This window comes from Echinops telfairi, unplaced genomic scaffold (genome assembly GCF_000313985.2).
Source record: "Echinops telfairi isolate 266 unplaced genomic scaffold, ASM31398v2 ScPeMD7_24;HRSCAF=84, whole genome shotgun sequence".
In the NCBI taxonomy this organism is placed as follows: Eukaryota; Metazoa; Chordata; class Mammalia; order Afrosoricida; family Tenrecidae; genus Echinops; species Echinops telfairi.
Genome location: NW_022103921.1, coordinates 7,581,726 through 7,597,580, shown reverse-complemented (window position 1 = coordinate 7,597,580; position 15,855 = coordinate 7,581,726). Strand labels below are relative to the sequence as shown.

Here is a 15,855-nt window from a genome sequence, read left to right as displayed (position 1 = left end):
GCACCTGACAATGGAAACACTAGCCACCGAACAACGGGTAGGCATTACTTGTGTCTTAGTAACTTTCGCACACAAGGAAGGTTTTATAAAAGATACCACCACAGAGCACAATGACACGATACATGTGATCTCACGAATTCAAAACACACTTGAAAATGAAAAGGCAACCAAAATACAGAATTTCACTTTTTGGTAAAATGTGCATGCACATAAATTTGGGCCTAACATACTTCACTGCACCACATCAAGTCCGACGTTCAATTTGACTTTCAGGTAAAAGTGTTCCTTTTATGAAAACAAACTTCAGAGAATAAAAATTAATTTTTATTAGTTTGAACTCAGTTAAAGAAACTGAATATATTTTCTCTGGTTAAGAAATGCCTTTTCCTAGTACAACAAGTGGAGTAAATACAGACAAAAAGACTAAGTGCAGGAAGGTATCAGACCCTACAATGCATATTTATTCTGAAAATGTGCTTCATGAGGTTAACAGATTTTCAAAGGACAAAATTTTACACACACACACACACACACACACACTCTCTCACTCTCTCTCTCTGGCTTGCTCAATAATAAAAAATTTCCAATCATGGAAATTTGAGTGTCAAATTAGAAAACAACAAAATCGAATTTTAACTTTTATCGTGAAATCTTTCATTATAGAATTCATAAAATTAAAAATTAGGCTAATTAAATACTTGACTAGAACAAAGGAGAATTAGTCTTCCTTGAGAAGATACTAAAACAATCAGATAAGAATGTAGTATATTAAATGTAACATAGTCAAATGATGTATATATATAAGTGGACTAAAATATAGTGTTTTTATGTTGATGGCATTAGCTTATTTTAGACTAATTTGAAGACAAAAGGATTATGATCTTCAAAAATACTATTAACTGGAAATGTTATCAATTCTTTTCCTTAATACATGAAGATTTTTGAATTACAAATATTTATTATCTGTAAGTTTCAATGTGAGAAAGATTATGCCTGATAAATTTCAAGTGACCATATTATAGTTTCCCTGATATCCCCATCTAATGATACAACAAACACAAGCTATTGAGCAAGAATCTGTTAACAGTTTTATTAATTTTTTTTAATGTTAAATACCATGGGACAGGATCATAAGGATGAAAAACTCAAGTCAACAACTGCCTCACAAGGGATAAGAAAAATTCTGCCATGATATTAGCAAAGGTAAAGGAGAAAATTTACACTGTAAGAGGCACCATTTCCCCACAAAACACCTCTTGAGATTTCCTGAATGAGTGGGATTAGCAATCTAAATAAATCATATTTCAAGAGGTAACCGCAACAGGTAAAATTTAAAGGGATTCATTAAAATAACATTTACAAGACTGAACAATTCTTCAACTCTTATTAAAACCACAAAGAAGGAACAATTCTTTATTTATGAATTTCATAAAGGATTGAACTGACATCTGCTATTGATGATCCCGTTATATACAATTTTTGTCCAGTAGCCGAACAGTTTATTTTTATTGTGTTTTCTAAACATAAGAGATCATTAAAGGCAAAGCCTACATGACGCCACACACACACACACTCACCCACTCACGCACACACGCACACACACATGGTCACCATGGGCCATACTACCAGTGAAATGGTAGGTAAACGAATCTTTTTCTGGTCAAGAGAGAGGAAAAAGAAAAAGTAATCGCACTTTGCATGCTTCACTCTACAAGATGAATTTTCCTAGAAAGAATCCAATGAAAATGGCTGCAATCACAACAAGAAGTGAAGGAAGAGGGCTGGTGACATTATCTCTGAAAGATGCAACCGAGGTTGATCCAGGTTTATCCGAATGTGCTACCTTTCTGAGCCTTAATCCTTCATCCTAGGAAACACAAAAAAATAAAAATAAAGGTTTTAAAACAATATTCATATACATACAGAGACTATTGGAACCTTTGGTTAAAATTGGAGCTGAAACGCTACAGACATAAAGTGGTTACCCAGGGCTGGAAATGGAAAAAGGCAGTAACTGTTAATCAGCATAAGAAAACTTCCTTCCTGGAGTAATTTAAATATTTTAAAACTGCAATGTGATGGTTACACAACTCTGTAAATTTGTTTAAGATCACTGAATGATCCATTTACAAAGAGTTTACTTTGTAGTATATAAGTTATACCCAAATAAAGCTGATGTAAAACACAAACAGTAATTGAGAACTACATTTCTAAAACCCGGCAAATATGACATGACTATGAAGATAAGCAAACGGCACTGCAGGAACTCCAATAAAAGTTCCAGTTCATACCTGCATGGGTTGTTCTTACCCAAAACGTCATCAGGGAGTGGTTGTACATAAGTTCTTTAAGTAAAACACTTGTCTTAGTCTTATTAGGATGGCTGCATAAAGAATTATTACTTTGGGGGCCATGGGGTGGCAGGAGATTTTGGTCAGCACTATTATCAATTAAAAAAAAAGAAGAAGCAGAAGAAAGAACCCTCATATGGACAGCTTTCCAAATCATGGCTTCTAACAAGTGTAATCTGCATGCTATCTCATATAAATGGACCAGGAGTTTAAAGGAAGATAGGAAGATCTCCAAAGTGAGTTATGAGCAAAATAATTGGAAGAAACGGATAACTGTCTCAGAATCACCATGGATACAATAGCTATTGAAACTGGGACCTCTTAAGATTCAGCAGTTTTCAATTTTAAGCAAGCACTTTGGCTTCAGCAAGCTTTTGGCTGGGTAGACATCAAAAGCATTAAGAAGCAACTACCTCAAAGAGTTGATTTCTCCATGGTCCCTTTAAGCCAGTGGTTCTCAACCTTCCTAATGCTGCAACCCTTTAATACAGTTCCTCATGTTGTGGTGACACCCAACCATAAAACTAGTTTCGTTGCTACTTCATAACTGTTAATTTTGCTACTGCTATGAATTGTAAATATGTGATATGCAGGATGTATTTTCATTGTTACAAATCGAACACAAACATAATTAAAGTATTGTGATTAATCACAAAACAATATGTAATTATATATTGTGAAAAATGTGTGTCATAGGCAACCCCTGTCAAAGTGTCGTTTGACCCCCAAAGGGTCGCGACCCACGGGTTGAGAACCACTGCTTTAAGCAAGGTGGAAGCTAATGATGACAATTTTATGGAATGAATCATAACTGAGGACGAGTCTTGAATTTGCAAATACAATTCAGAGATCAAGGTCCAAACACAGCAGGCTTTCTAATAGAGTCTGCTAGACTGTTAAATACAAGACAGAAGGTTAAGGTTAACTGGGCGCATTACAAAGGGGTAATATTGACAGATTTTCTCAATGGGCACAGGATATTGCAACAATGCACCTCTTCATACTTGGATGCTAAGAATTCTTAGATGCTCTATCACTTGACAGATTGTACTGTGGTGGCCCGCCGCATGTTGCCGTGATGCTGAAAGCTATGTCACTGGTATTTCAAATGTCGGTATTGTGATCCAACTTTAACAGGTTTCAGCGGAGCTTTTAGATTAAGAACAGGCAACAAAGGAGGGCTTGGCTCCCCACTTTGCAGGAATAAGCCTGCTGGAAATTGTATGCATAGCTTTAAAGTATTTTCAAATACTGAAAGTCTGAACAAACAGAACATTGTCAGAGATAGTGCCAGAGGAGATGATTTCTAGGAGTGGAGTTGACCATAGTGATGTGAGTTGGGTCGAGCTTATGGGAGTGGAACATCCTGGATCTTCATTTGCTGATGGAGCATGACTCAAGGTACGGAGAGAAAACTGCAAACATTTGCTTATGATAGGAACCTGGAATGTAGGAAAACTGGATGCTGCCAAAAATGAAATCGACTGCATAGAGATCCATATCCTAGGCATTAGTGAGCAGAAATGGACTGGTATTGGCCATTCTGAATCAGAAAGTCATATGATTTACTATGCTGGGAATAACACAATGAAGAAAAAAATGGCATGACAGTCACTGTCAAAAAAGACATTGCAATGTCAATCTTGAAGTATAACACTGTCTGTGATAGGATCGTATTCCTCCACCTTTAAGGAAATCCCAAAGAAACATTTATTATTCAAAACCACAAAAGCTAGTGATGAAGAAACTGGAAGAATTCTGCCAAAGAATTCAGTCTGAAATGGATCAAACATGAAATCAAAATACATTGATAATTATTGGTCACTAGACTGCAAAAGTCAGAAACAAAAAAGGAACAGTAGTTGGAAACAGGGTCTTGGAGATAAAATGAAGCTGGAGTTTGCATGATAGAATTTTGCAAAACCAATGACTTATTCATAGCAAATGCCGGTTTTTAACAACACAAAAGCCAATACATACACATTTACTTTATACATGGACTTCCCCAGATGGAGTTTAGTATCAGCAGCTAAAACCAGACCAGGGGCTGAATGTAAGTTCAGGATAAAAGCTGAAGAAAAAATTTTAAAGTCCATGAGAGCCAAAATATGACCATGAGTTGCAGTCTGATTTAAAGCATTGAACACATATGACAGAAGACCTGATGAGCTAGGGGAAGACAAGACCATCATTGATGAAGAAAGTCAAAGGTCACTAAAAAGACTGTAAAAGAAAGAAAAGATCAAGGTGGATGTCACAAGAGACTCTGAAACTGGTTCTTAATTGAAGTGTAGCTACAGTAAATGGAGTAAAGGATGAAGTCGACAAGCTGAATAGAAAATTCTAAAGCACAACTTGAGATGATAAAGTCAAATATTATAATGAAATGTACAAGGACCTAGAATTAGAAAAGCAAAAGGGAAAAAGATGTTCGCCATATCTGAAACTGAGAACTCATGAAAAAAATTCAAGCCTCGAGCTGCAATCTTGAAAGATCCTATGAACAAAAATAATGAACAATGCAGGAAGCATGGAGACACAACGGAAAGAACATAGTCATTGTACAAAAAAACACTCGAGTCCACATTCCACTAATTTAAGAGGTAGCATATAAGCAAGAATCAATGGTGCAGAAGGAAAAAGTTCAAACTGTGCTGAAAATATTAGCCAAAAGCAAGGTGTTACTTTGAGGACTAAGGTGTGCCTGACCCAAACTATGGTATTTTCCTCATGTGCATGTGAAAGCTGGACACTGAATAAGGAAGACTGGAGAACTGATGCATTTGAAATGTGTTGCTGACAAAGAATTTAAAGTGCCATGCACTGCTAAAAGGACGAACAGATATGTCTTAAAAGGAGTAAGGCCAGAGGGCTCCTTAGAGGCAAGACCACCAAGCCTTCAGTTTACATCCTTTGGACCTGTTTTCAGGAGAGGCCAGTCCCTGGAGAAGGACATCGTGCTTGGTAAAGTGGAGTGGAAAGAAAAAGAGGAAGGCCCTCAAGGAGATGAACTGACACTGGCTGCAAGCACAGGCTTAGCCGTAGGTACGACTCTAAAGGTGGTACGGGTCCCCGCAGTGTTTCCTTCTGTTGTACAGGGTCAGTATGAGTTAGAACCGACTCGACGGCACCTAACAAGAACAACAACACTCTTACATGGCAGCCAAGGCTCTCCCAGAACTTCACTCAGAAACCTTAGCTCTTCAACCTGCCCCACCCCCACCCCCACCCCCGCCATGTCCTTTAAAAGGAGTATGATTTGGATTGTCCCAAAGTGCCATTGTGACATGATGTAAATCAAGGGGCACAGAACTCATTGGGGAAGACTTACAGAGATGGAAACACCACCTCTAAAAATACATAGACCTACATGGAGCCTATGTTGAAAACAGCTTCAGTTTTGATATTTTGTTTAACAAAGGTTTCTATAATTTTACGTAGCCATAGTTTTTTACTTACCCTTGTACATAAATGGGGGAAAAAATCACACTGAAATTAATACCTGGCATACTTCTAGTCCAAGCAGACGAAGACTTCTAAGAACCAATCTGTACTGACGAACATAGGCATGGTCTACAAGTTGACTTTAATTTGCCAAAGGAAGAGGATGTTAATGTTATAGGATCTGAGGGAATGGGAAAATTTTAATCAAGCACGGTTTAATAGACTCAAACTAACATAGTGCATGGTTAAGAGTGGACATTAAGTCTGGCCTATAAAATAGACCCAGAATCTTAACCCTTTAGAATTACAAATGAAGACAAATATGGAATTTTGCATACTTATAACCCTGATCTAAAGCTGAGGCTGCCTTTCTCTATCAAAGTGACTTAGATCTTCCAGACAAGATTGGGAAACTTCATTCTTACTGCCATTGTTTTATACAGCAAAGTTCCTGACAATCTATGATGTAGGGGAGATGATTTTAAGTAAGAAAGCACTAGATATTTTACTAGCTATAGCATGAACTCAGGAAAATATCTTTGAACTTTACAGCTATCTTACTTGCATTGTGGAGTTTTCTATTTGTTGTATTTCTTATCCTAAGTTATATAGTGAAAGCAACAGCTACCTAGAGAAGTTTTTTTATAAATCATTTTACTGGGGCTCTTACAGCGCTTGTAACAATCCATACATTGTATCAAGCACATTTGTACATATGGTGCCATAATAATTTTCAAAACATTTTCTATTTGAGCCCTTGGTATCAGAGCCCCCCATCCCATGAACCTTTGATAAATTATATTGTTTTCATATCTCAGTGTCCACTGTCTCCCATCACCCATGTTTCTGTTGTATGCCTGCCCACCCCACCCCCAGGTGTGTGTATGTTATACATCTATCCCTGTGATCGTTCCCTTTCTCCCACAACCTCCCCATGGTATCGCTACTCGGATTTCTGTTCCTGGGGGATTTATCTCTCCTGGATTCCATGTGTCGAGAGCTTGTCTGCACCAGTGTACATGTTCTCTGGTCTAGCTGGGTTTGTAAGGTAGAACATGATAGAGGGGGTTGACGGGGAAGGGGAGGAAGCATTAAAGAACTAGAGGAATGTGTTTCATTGCTGTTTGACTGCACTCTGGCTGACTCATCCCTTCCTGGTGACCCTTCTGTAAGAGGATGTCCAATTATCTATATATGGGCTATGGGTCTCCACTGTGACCCCACTCATACACATCAGTATGATTGTTTTGGGTCTTCTGATGCCTGATACTTGATCCTGTCAACACCTTGTGATCACACAGACTGGTGTGCTTCTTTCATGTGCGTTTAGTTGCTTCCCTGCTACATGGCCGCTTGTTTAACTTCAAGCAGTAAGACCCCAGCCACTATATCTCTTAATGGCCAGGCATCATCAGCTTTCTTCACGTTTGCTTATGCACTCATTTTGTCTTCAGCGATTGTGTCAGGAAGGTGAGTGTCACAGAATGCAAGGTTATTAGAACAAATCGTTCTTGCATTTAGGGAGTACTTGAGTAGAGGCTCAATATCCATCTGCTTCCTTAATACTATAAATATATGTAAACAGACCCATATCCCTATCATTATATACTAATATTTTTACATATGTACATGCCTATATTTATACCTCTATAATTGCCTTTTGTCTCCTAGTTCTTTCCTCTATTTCCTTTTACGTTCCTCCTGTCCCATTATCATGTTCGACCTTCATTCGGCTCTCTCAGCAATTCCTCTAGGCTACACTGCCTTTGATCGAACCCCACCAGGTATTGTACGCCCTAAAGAAGTTTTTTAAAAAGACTATAAATATATGATTCTTATTGCCAGTGATCCCGGTCTACTGGGTTCGGTTGTCATATATGTGTGTGTGTGTGTGTGTCATATATGTCATATATGTGTGTGTGTCATATATGTCATATATATATATATATTTTTTTTTTTAAGTAGATTAGGTAATTCAGATGGACAGGCTGTAGGGTGAGAGAAATAAAAAAGGGTAGTGGTCACACATAAAGAATATTATCAATGGTAAACCAATTATGATTGACTTTGCTTGTAGATGCAGACTTTACAAGGTTCCAACTGGAATGAAGACTTCGTGTTGAAAAACATGATTGTCTTCTCAGAGAACTGGGTTGATATAAGTGGGCAGTATATAAATTGGATAACTAAAATTGGGGGAGATAAAGGCATGAAGCAGTTGGCTTACAAACTTTCAAAGGTAGGGGAAAAAACTCACAGGATTATACGGTTAAGGTATAGGTGTTCATTGCAATTGTGAAGTTAAGAATTATATACAGGTGCCAGGTTGGCAAGGGGTGGATTGAGTTAGTTAATTGTGCCAGCCTGGCCAATAATCACATGTGGTGCTGGTTGAAAGGCGGAGGGATAAATGGGTGGTGAGCCTCGGCCTTTCGAGTTCTCGGGTCTCTTGTTTTGTGATAGCTGCGTCAGGTGCAGCTGCCTTAGCAGTTCCCTGCTTCAGCTTGCAAGATGGATTTCCTACAAGACATCCCCAAGGAGAAGCCGCATGGATCTTTCCCGATGCAGCCCTGGGTGCTGGAGCAGCCGTGTGGAGACCCCTGCCAGTGCTGAGATGCTTACACGTTCACTGACTCAGCTTTCCTCCTGCAGTCAGCATTATTGCCTCTGTTTTGTGAGGTGAAGGACTTTGTGGACTGGTGTTGGGTATGGGTTAATGTTGGACTTGTGGGCTTGGGCAGCATTGGGTTGGGATGTTTTCGTGATGCACCTTTTCTTGACATAAAACTCTCTCTTATATGTGAGTCGCAGTGGATTTGTTTCTCCAAAGTACCTAGACTAATACATTCTATAAACCAGGGATCTTTCAAGAAAATTTTTGACATAAAACCTTACCCAAAATATGTGTGTGTAGCAAACATAGTTTTCCCTTCAACTAACTTAGCAATCCTGGTGACATAAAAGGATAAACATTGGGATATTAACCCCCAAAACTAGTTCGAATCAACTTGCCATGACGAGAAAAAGAGGAGGCACTTTGCTTCCATAAAGATATACGTTCTTAGAAACGCTACAGAAGAGCTCAAATCTGCCTTATAAGGTCACAATGAATTGGAATGCATCTATCCAAGTAAGAGTGTCGAGGGTGAACATAAAAAGAAGCAACTGTCAAAACAAATTCCCTTTTCTTTTATGGAGATGATTCCAAAAAAGGCTATCCTGAAAAAATGACACAAAATGAACACCTAACGATGAGTGCTTGCTTGGAAGTGGCCCTCCAAGGTAATCTGCCTCCACTCTGGTGGAGCACCAAAGGAGGAAGTCATCAATGTAACAAATACAGTTTCCATTCTAAATGCGGCAAAGGCTAGGGCTTAAAACTCTTGGGGGAATTTTCAAAAAGTTCGAGAAAAAATGGAATTAAAAAACAATGTAATTTTTCTCCCAACTCTGAAACCCTGTCATAGTCTTAGGGGATATAATTCATTCCTAGCATCATAATCTTTTAAGAACTCTATGGGATCAAATTGACAACAGCAATTCAAAAACTTATACAGAAACCTTAGAACGAAGCAAGTTTAACTTAATGAAGGAAGAACAATTCAGAAACAGAATGGTCTCACAACTCAAAGAATGCAATCAATGTCATCAAACAGCACATGTAGAATTAATTGTTTGTCTGGTTGTATATTCTGAACAAAATAAAACAAAAAAAAAAAACGGTGAAATTCATTTTAATAATTTGTTAACCCAATATATAAAAACATTTAAAATTTTATCAATGAAAAATTTATATTCCTGTTCTTTTTGTGTACCAAGTCTTTATAATCAGTGTGCAATTTACATTCACAGCACAGCAATTGGAACCAATTACATTTCAACCGCTCAACAATCACCTGTTACTGTCATCATAGAGGACAGCATAGTTCCAGGCAGTTCAGTATGACTGTAAATAGGTAATGAAGATTTCAAAACATGGTGAATATAATTAATGTCACTCAATAATGTATGTAAAAATGACTGAAATGTTGTGTGACACCTACTCACTCCATCACAGTAAAAAAAAACAACCAAACAAACTTGTTAATGAGTACGTAACTTGTTATTTGCCATTGATTTGGTTCTAACATAGAGACCCCTACGCAGAACAGAACAAAACTGTAACATGGTTTCCATGAGAAGCCATAGTAAGATTTTTAGGAGATTGGCAGTAGGAAGGACAAGCTAGGACATAATAGAGAAGTGGTCAAGGTAAATTCTTAAAATGATTTATAAGATGATCTATTAACAGTCAAACAACATATACCTCTATTTCATGGTATTTTTCCTTAAAGAGCAGAACTTACTCTCAGGTGTCGATTTTCTTCTGACAATTTCATCATTTCTCCCTGAAGTCTTTTACATTCTTCCATGAGTTTCCTTGTTTCAGTATCATTGAGTGAAACACTATGCGGCTTTGGCATGGGTCCATCTTGTTTAGGTGTATTCAGTGGAGCAGCTTTGCTAGGTTCCATATCATTCTGTATTATAAAAATATTAGAAATACTTAAACAAATATTTAAACTGCATATCCTATTCTTTCCAAAGATTTCAAAAAAAATGTTGCCAGCTTTCCATTTCACTTTTAATTAAAAAGCAAAAGTATTGTCACCTGTGAATAATTTTAAAAGCCTTACGTCAATGACTAACAGTAGTTACTAGGTCAAGATAAGCAGCCCACTCCCTTCTCTACTCCAATAACCCTTTGCACTTAACTCTACCATAGAGTTTATAAAATATCCTAATAACTTATTTTTGAAGTTCTCTCCTAAATACTTCAAAGGTTGAGAGAGCAAGAGGTATTTCTTATAATTCTTTGTCATTTACCCCTAAGCCCAGCACTCTGGCCAACTGTAGTTATTCAATGAAAGTATGGTGACTGACTGATGCCGATCAAAATCATCCAAATATGAAATTCATTTTCAATGCTGATTCTGCAATTCAAATGAGGTTCTGAGGGGAAGTAGTATCATAATCATTCGAATTAAAAGCTAACTGCTACTAATGAGAAATACAATTGAGGGATATAAATATTGAAGGGGAGATAATGAAGACAAATACATAAATGACAATAAAAGAGGCTGAATAGAAGTCTGTGCTCTCACTAGAAACAAAAATGAGTATTTCAAACAATAATACTTTAACTTAATTCAATATGGAATCACAAAAGTATCATGAATACCTTTAAGCCTATTAGTCCAGAAATTTTATCCTTCCCAAATACCAAGTAGTAAAAGTCTGAACATAAATACTTAAGAGCACTGCCCAAGTATTCATGAGTCTGAAGTCTAAAGTCTTCAATATTTTTTATCCTGCTAACATTTACACACACACCATACTCCTTAACACTATTAATGCCATCTTCTTTGAAATTTTAATTAAAATTCATGCTCGTTAAAAATTTAACTTTTTAGATTAAGACACAATGCTACCTCATATTTTACACAAATAACACTTGTTATACTTTTTTGGCAATCCATGCAAACCATTTGTACATTAGTTTCGTATGTACACTATGTTTATTTGTATGTGTGTTGTGTAATTTTATATATGTGCAAAAGAGGGTTTCAGACAAAGACTATCTAAATAAGGTGCTAAGTAACCATTTACAAAAATTAACTTTATAGCACCCTATAGTAGTTATAGATCACACACCCATCCCATCATTCCAATTGCCAATGTCCAAGGAACAAACTTGTTTTATCAATATGCCTAAGCCCATGCAAAAAAATTAGATGCACAAATTGTGCACAGTTGATCTGTTGGCATCTGAATTTTCCCATTTCCACCCCCACAGAGATGTCAAAGGTTGTGAAAGTTTACATTTCCTCTACTGGGTGTATCCCGTTAGTTTTCTATTGTTCACCTTAACTTCCCCCACCCCCAATTAATCCCACTTCCATCTATTATTAACAAAGCCTGCTTCAGATATAGTTTGCGCTCCCCATCAATATTTTCCCCAATTCTTTTCCTTAATAGTAATTAGAACGCATTTCAAAATATTTTTCAATTGTGTCTAAATTCTACCCAGGAACAACTTCTGAAAATGATAGTGATACTGTGCCTTCCTCTGCACGATGTCTGGCCAAATCAATAAACCCCCACCCCATGTGGAGCTGATCATAGTTGGCTGATGCAATTCTCTCTGGACCTTGCACTCAGCCACGTATACGCTCTACCAGGAACTAGGAAGTGCTCTCGGAGTGCCTGCGCCCACCAATCTGGATGGGCACCTTTGGCCAGGGATTCAGGCGCGCCTGCTCCACAAATCCCTGGCAGACACCTCTGCCAAGTCAGGGACCCGGAAGTGCCTGTGCTTCCAATCCCTGACCACCTTACAAGATCTGGCCCAAGGCCAGCCCTGCAATAAAAAGGTGGACCACGGGACTTCGCCCAGGCTGGGTTTTTCTCCCCAATAAAGCCTGCTTGCTAAATTTCGCCTAATTCGGTTTCTGGAGCCTCTCGACTACCTTACACAAATAACACAATGGCTGTCAATATAGTACCTGAGGAATTTTCAGGATTTTATAAAAAATAGGGTGGAAACACCCTAACGATACCAGAAAATTGCATAAAATATTAAGAGGAGTTACATGAATTCAACAATGAAGGAGGAAAAAAAAATACTTGAAGAAATTACCAAGTACTTCATAATTGGTCTTTCTTTTTAAATAAAATATTAAAACTCAAGAAATTTACAAATGTGGGTGAGTTACCTCAATTGTTCACTACCATGGAGCAACTATTTTAGTCGTGCTATTGTTTTTATACGTACATTTAATTAGCTAAAATCAACATGCAGAAATCCACAGGGGCAATTCTCCCTGTCCTTTAGGGTGGTTACAAGTTGGTAACACGAAGGCACTGAGCCGAGTTTGGTTATTCCTCGTAGGTACATCCTTTCACTGTCATTTAAAATGAAACTATGCTACTCAATATCCTATTCTGTGCTTTACAAAAATTTATTTAAACACTCCAATCATGTTAAGACACTAAGGTACTATCTAACTGGAATTTTGAATATACATGTCAATGATTATCTTCTTGTGGTGGTAGAAGAATTAGGATGTTTCTTTTTGGAAATTTTTCTTAATGTTGCTTTTAACAACAAAAGTTGGAGCACCAACTTAATACTATTAATACTAGAGTGCAAAGAGGATGTCGAATCTTAACCACACTTCAAAAGTGAGCCAATCAAGTCATGAAAAGAATTCCAGAGTAGGGTTGTATCACATACTGTTCGTGGCCCCTACAAAGCAGTCAGCATACGGAACAGATGCAAAGGAATCTAATTTATTTACATAAACTTAAGGTAGAATATATAACCTAACTTAGCCAGGATAGGGGGAGAGGGTGCTGAGCTATTCATGTAGTAACACTCCAAATAGCCTGATAGGAGATACTAAGGCCAGTGTGACTTTAGGTATCTACTTCCACGCAGGAGCTCCACTAGTGAGGCTTTGCTCCAGGCAAACAGCTTGCTCTTGAGAGTTGCTTCGCACATGTCCACAGAGAGGAGACTGGTTGCCCTGAGAACCATGAAACGAACAAACTAAACGGATTCAACAAGCTGTGACTCTTAATAAACTGATGCATTAACATTATATTTAACACTGCAACCTAAAAAATAAACTGAAAGGTGAAAGCAGTGATCAATAAAGACATAATAATAAAGCACCATTTTGCACATTTTCAGCTCTATATTATTTACCCTATCTGCAATTACTCCTAACTGAATTTTAATTCCATTATTCCAACTGGAGATAATTAGAAAAAGAAGAGATTGGAATACAGGGTTGCTATGAGAAACGACTTGATGGCAGTAAGCTTTTTTTGGGAGTGGGGGGTGATTGGAAATAAAAGGGAAATAGTAAAACATAAGGCAGAGCAATCAATCTAGCTGCAAAAATGGTGGTGTTTTGGGCTTTTTAAAAAAAATACACATTTACCCCTTAGAAAGTCACATGCAATGCTTAAGTCAAAAGCTATGGTCTCAAATAGTCAGGGGCATCATTAAGGCTTAATCTGTTAATTATGAGATGGTATTTGCGTAAACAAGGTTACTCAAAGATTATATCCAGTCCAAATAACAATTTACTGTTTCTCTAGGTTCGATTCCTAAAGGTAAAAGATTCCAAATCATAAACTAAAAATGACCAAATATGTCGGCAAGGGTCAGATTCCTTTTATAAGTCTCAGTAAACCTATTATTGGCAATGCCAAGTCAAGGTATTAAGGAACGTGGCAAAACTCTTAAGGTTGCTTAAAGTTCTCAGTAAGCAAGAAATAGTAACCATACAGCATCCATCACACAATCCAAAAATCACTGTTTTGTTTACTAATGTGCTGTCATTTTACCCGAGTCATTTGTCAAAACACTATTATCCATACATGTACACACACACACACACACACACACACACACACAGCTCAATTATGACTTAAGGTCTTTAGGGCTTTACTCACTAATTGTCCCACCTTGGGGTATTTTAAAAACAGTAACAATTAGAGTTAAGGAGTGGCTTGAGAATAAAAAAATCTGTTAGTGATTTGCTTTATCTATTTAAAATATAAACAGCACTACCTAACAAGGAAGTTTGTCAGCTCCCATCTTTACTGCTATAAAAGCTATCCTATTGAAAAAGGCTATACGGTTGCCTGGTGGGGCTCATTAAAAGATAATAAATCAGCAGATTCTTGAAGCATGGTCCCCAAATCTCAGTAACAGGAAAAAAAAATTGAAATTTCCTAATAATGTTCATGTTTCCATTTGCCCTGTGTACTGTAAGATTAAGTACAGAACTTTTAAAAACATGTAATAATTTGTTTGCTTGCAAGCTTTTTAAGTTTCTATTATAATCTGAAACACACCTGAAATTGTCACATTTACTTAATATAATACTTTACCAATTAGCTGAGAGGTATCTACATTAACTTTTGTTTTAATCAGTAATACTAGTTGACTCCTAAATCTATTAGCTCCCTAGGACAAACCTTCTGCTTCTCCTGTTTGTACAGACTGAGTCCCCTGGGGTCATTCTTCATGTTAAAACTGGCAGGAGTTGCAACTGTGTTGATGACGCTGCTCACTGAAGTGCTAGCCGCAGCAGTCCCTGGTGTTGTTTTACCCTGAGGTAGCATGGGAAACATATTCTCAGATTCATACCAAATTCTGATTTCTCCTGCAGGATACTGGGAATGACTAACACAAAAAGCATTAAGCTATAAAACATTCATATTTTATTCTGTAAATCTGTGCTCTGTACAAAAAATAATACTAACAAATAGCCATAATTAAGAAAAAGATACAAGTTTCTGATTTTTTATATTTTTCAACAGCTATGAAGAACTTGCTAAATTTATATAATATCCTAAATTACACTAATTTCATTTTATCCCCAAATAAATACTTTCTAAACTATCTTTGTGGCACTTAATGTTGTCCCTAAAAATTTAAACATCTAAAAAACAAGCATTTTCATGTTTTCTTATCCTTGTTAACATTAACCGGAATACTGATTGTTAAGAATAAAATTAAATAAAATTGCCCCTTACAGTTAAAAAGTAATATATATCCCCCCCAAACATACACACAAATGACCAATATACAAACTTAAAAGCTCATAAAACATCATGGCATACCATGATCTCCACAGTTCTCTTCTTTTAGTTATTATCAACACTGTATTCCTTTAACAATTACTTTAACATAGAGAAAATTATTAAAAAGTTAAATCGGACTGAAATAAACCAGAAAAGGTGTTTTAATGACTCACTTTCATGATATGTTTTTATGTCTTTATAAATATAATGTACATTTTAATCACACGTCTTTATACGTAGGGCTCCTGAAGTTCTTGAATAAGTCAGTAGTTTTTCCTAGAAAATATATCATCTCCAAGTGGTAGAGGGAGGGAGAGAAAAATAAAAACAAATACGTCTGTGTTAACAAACCCAGGGACAAGGGAACAACAAGTGATCCAAATAGGTGGTGAGGAGGGTGTAGGAGGCCTGGTAGGGC

The 15,855-nt window shown here is 37.0% G+C and overlaps 1 protein-coding gene across 2 annotated transcripts in view; it reads right to left on the bottom strand.

The window, feature by feature from the left end:
* Positions 1-306: 306 nt before the first annotated feature.
* The window catches only part of VAPA (VAMP associated protein A), a 74,974-nt gene continuing 59,425 nt past the window's right edge, over positions 307-15,855 (bottom strand). The window contains exons 5-7 of one of the 2 annotated variants that reach the window (XM_004714070.2): positions 14,829-14,963; positions 10,142-10,315; positions 307-1,867 (exon numbers count right to left, since the gene is read on the bottom strand). In XM_004714070.2, the coding sequence (XP_004714127.1) occupies positions 1,709-1,867; positions 10,142-10,315; positions 14,829-14,963 (468 nt within the window). In that variant the 3' untranslated portion in view covers positions 307-1,708. The remainder of the gene's footprint in view (positions 1,868-10,141; positions 10,316-14,828; positions 14,964-15,855) is intronic. The other variant, XM_004714071.2, reaches the window with a different exon arrangement.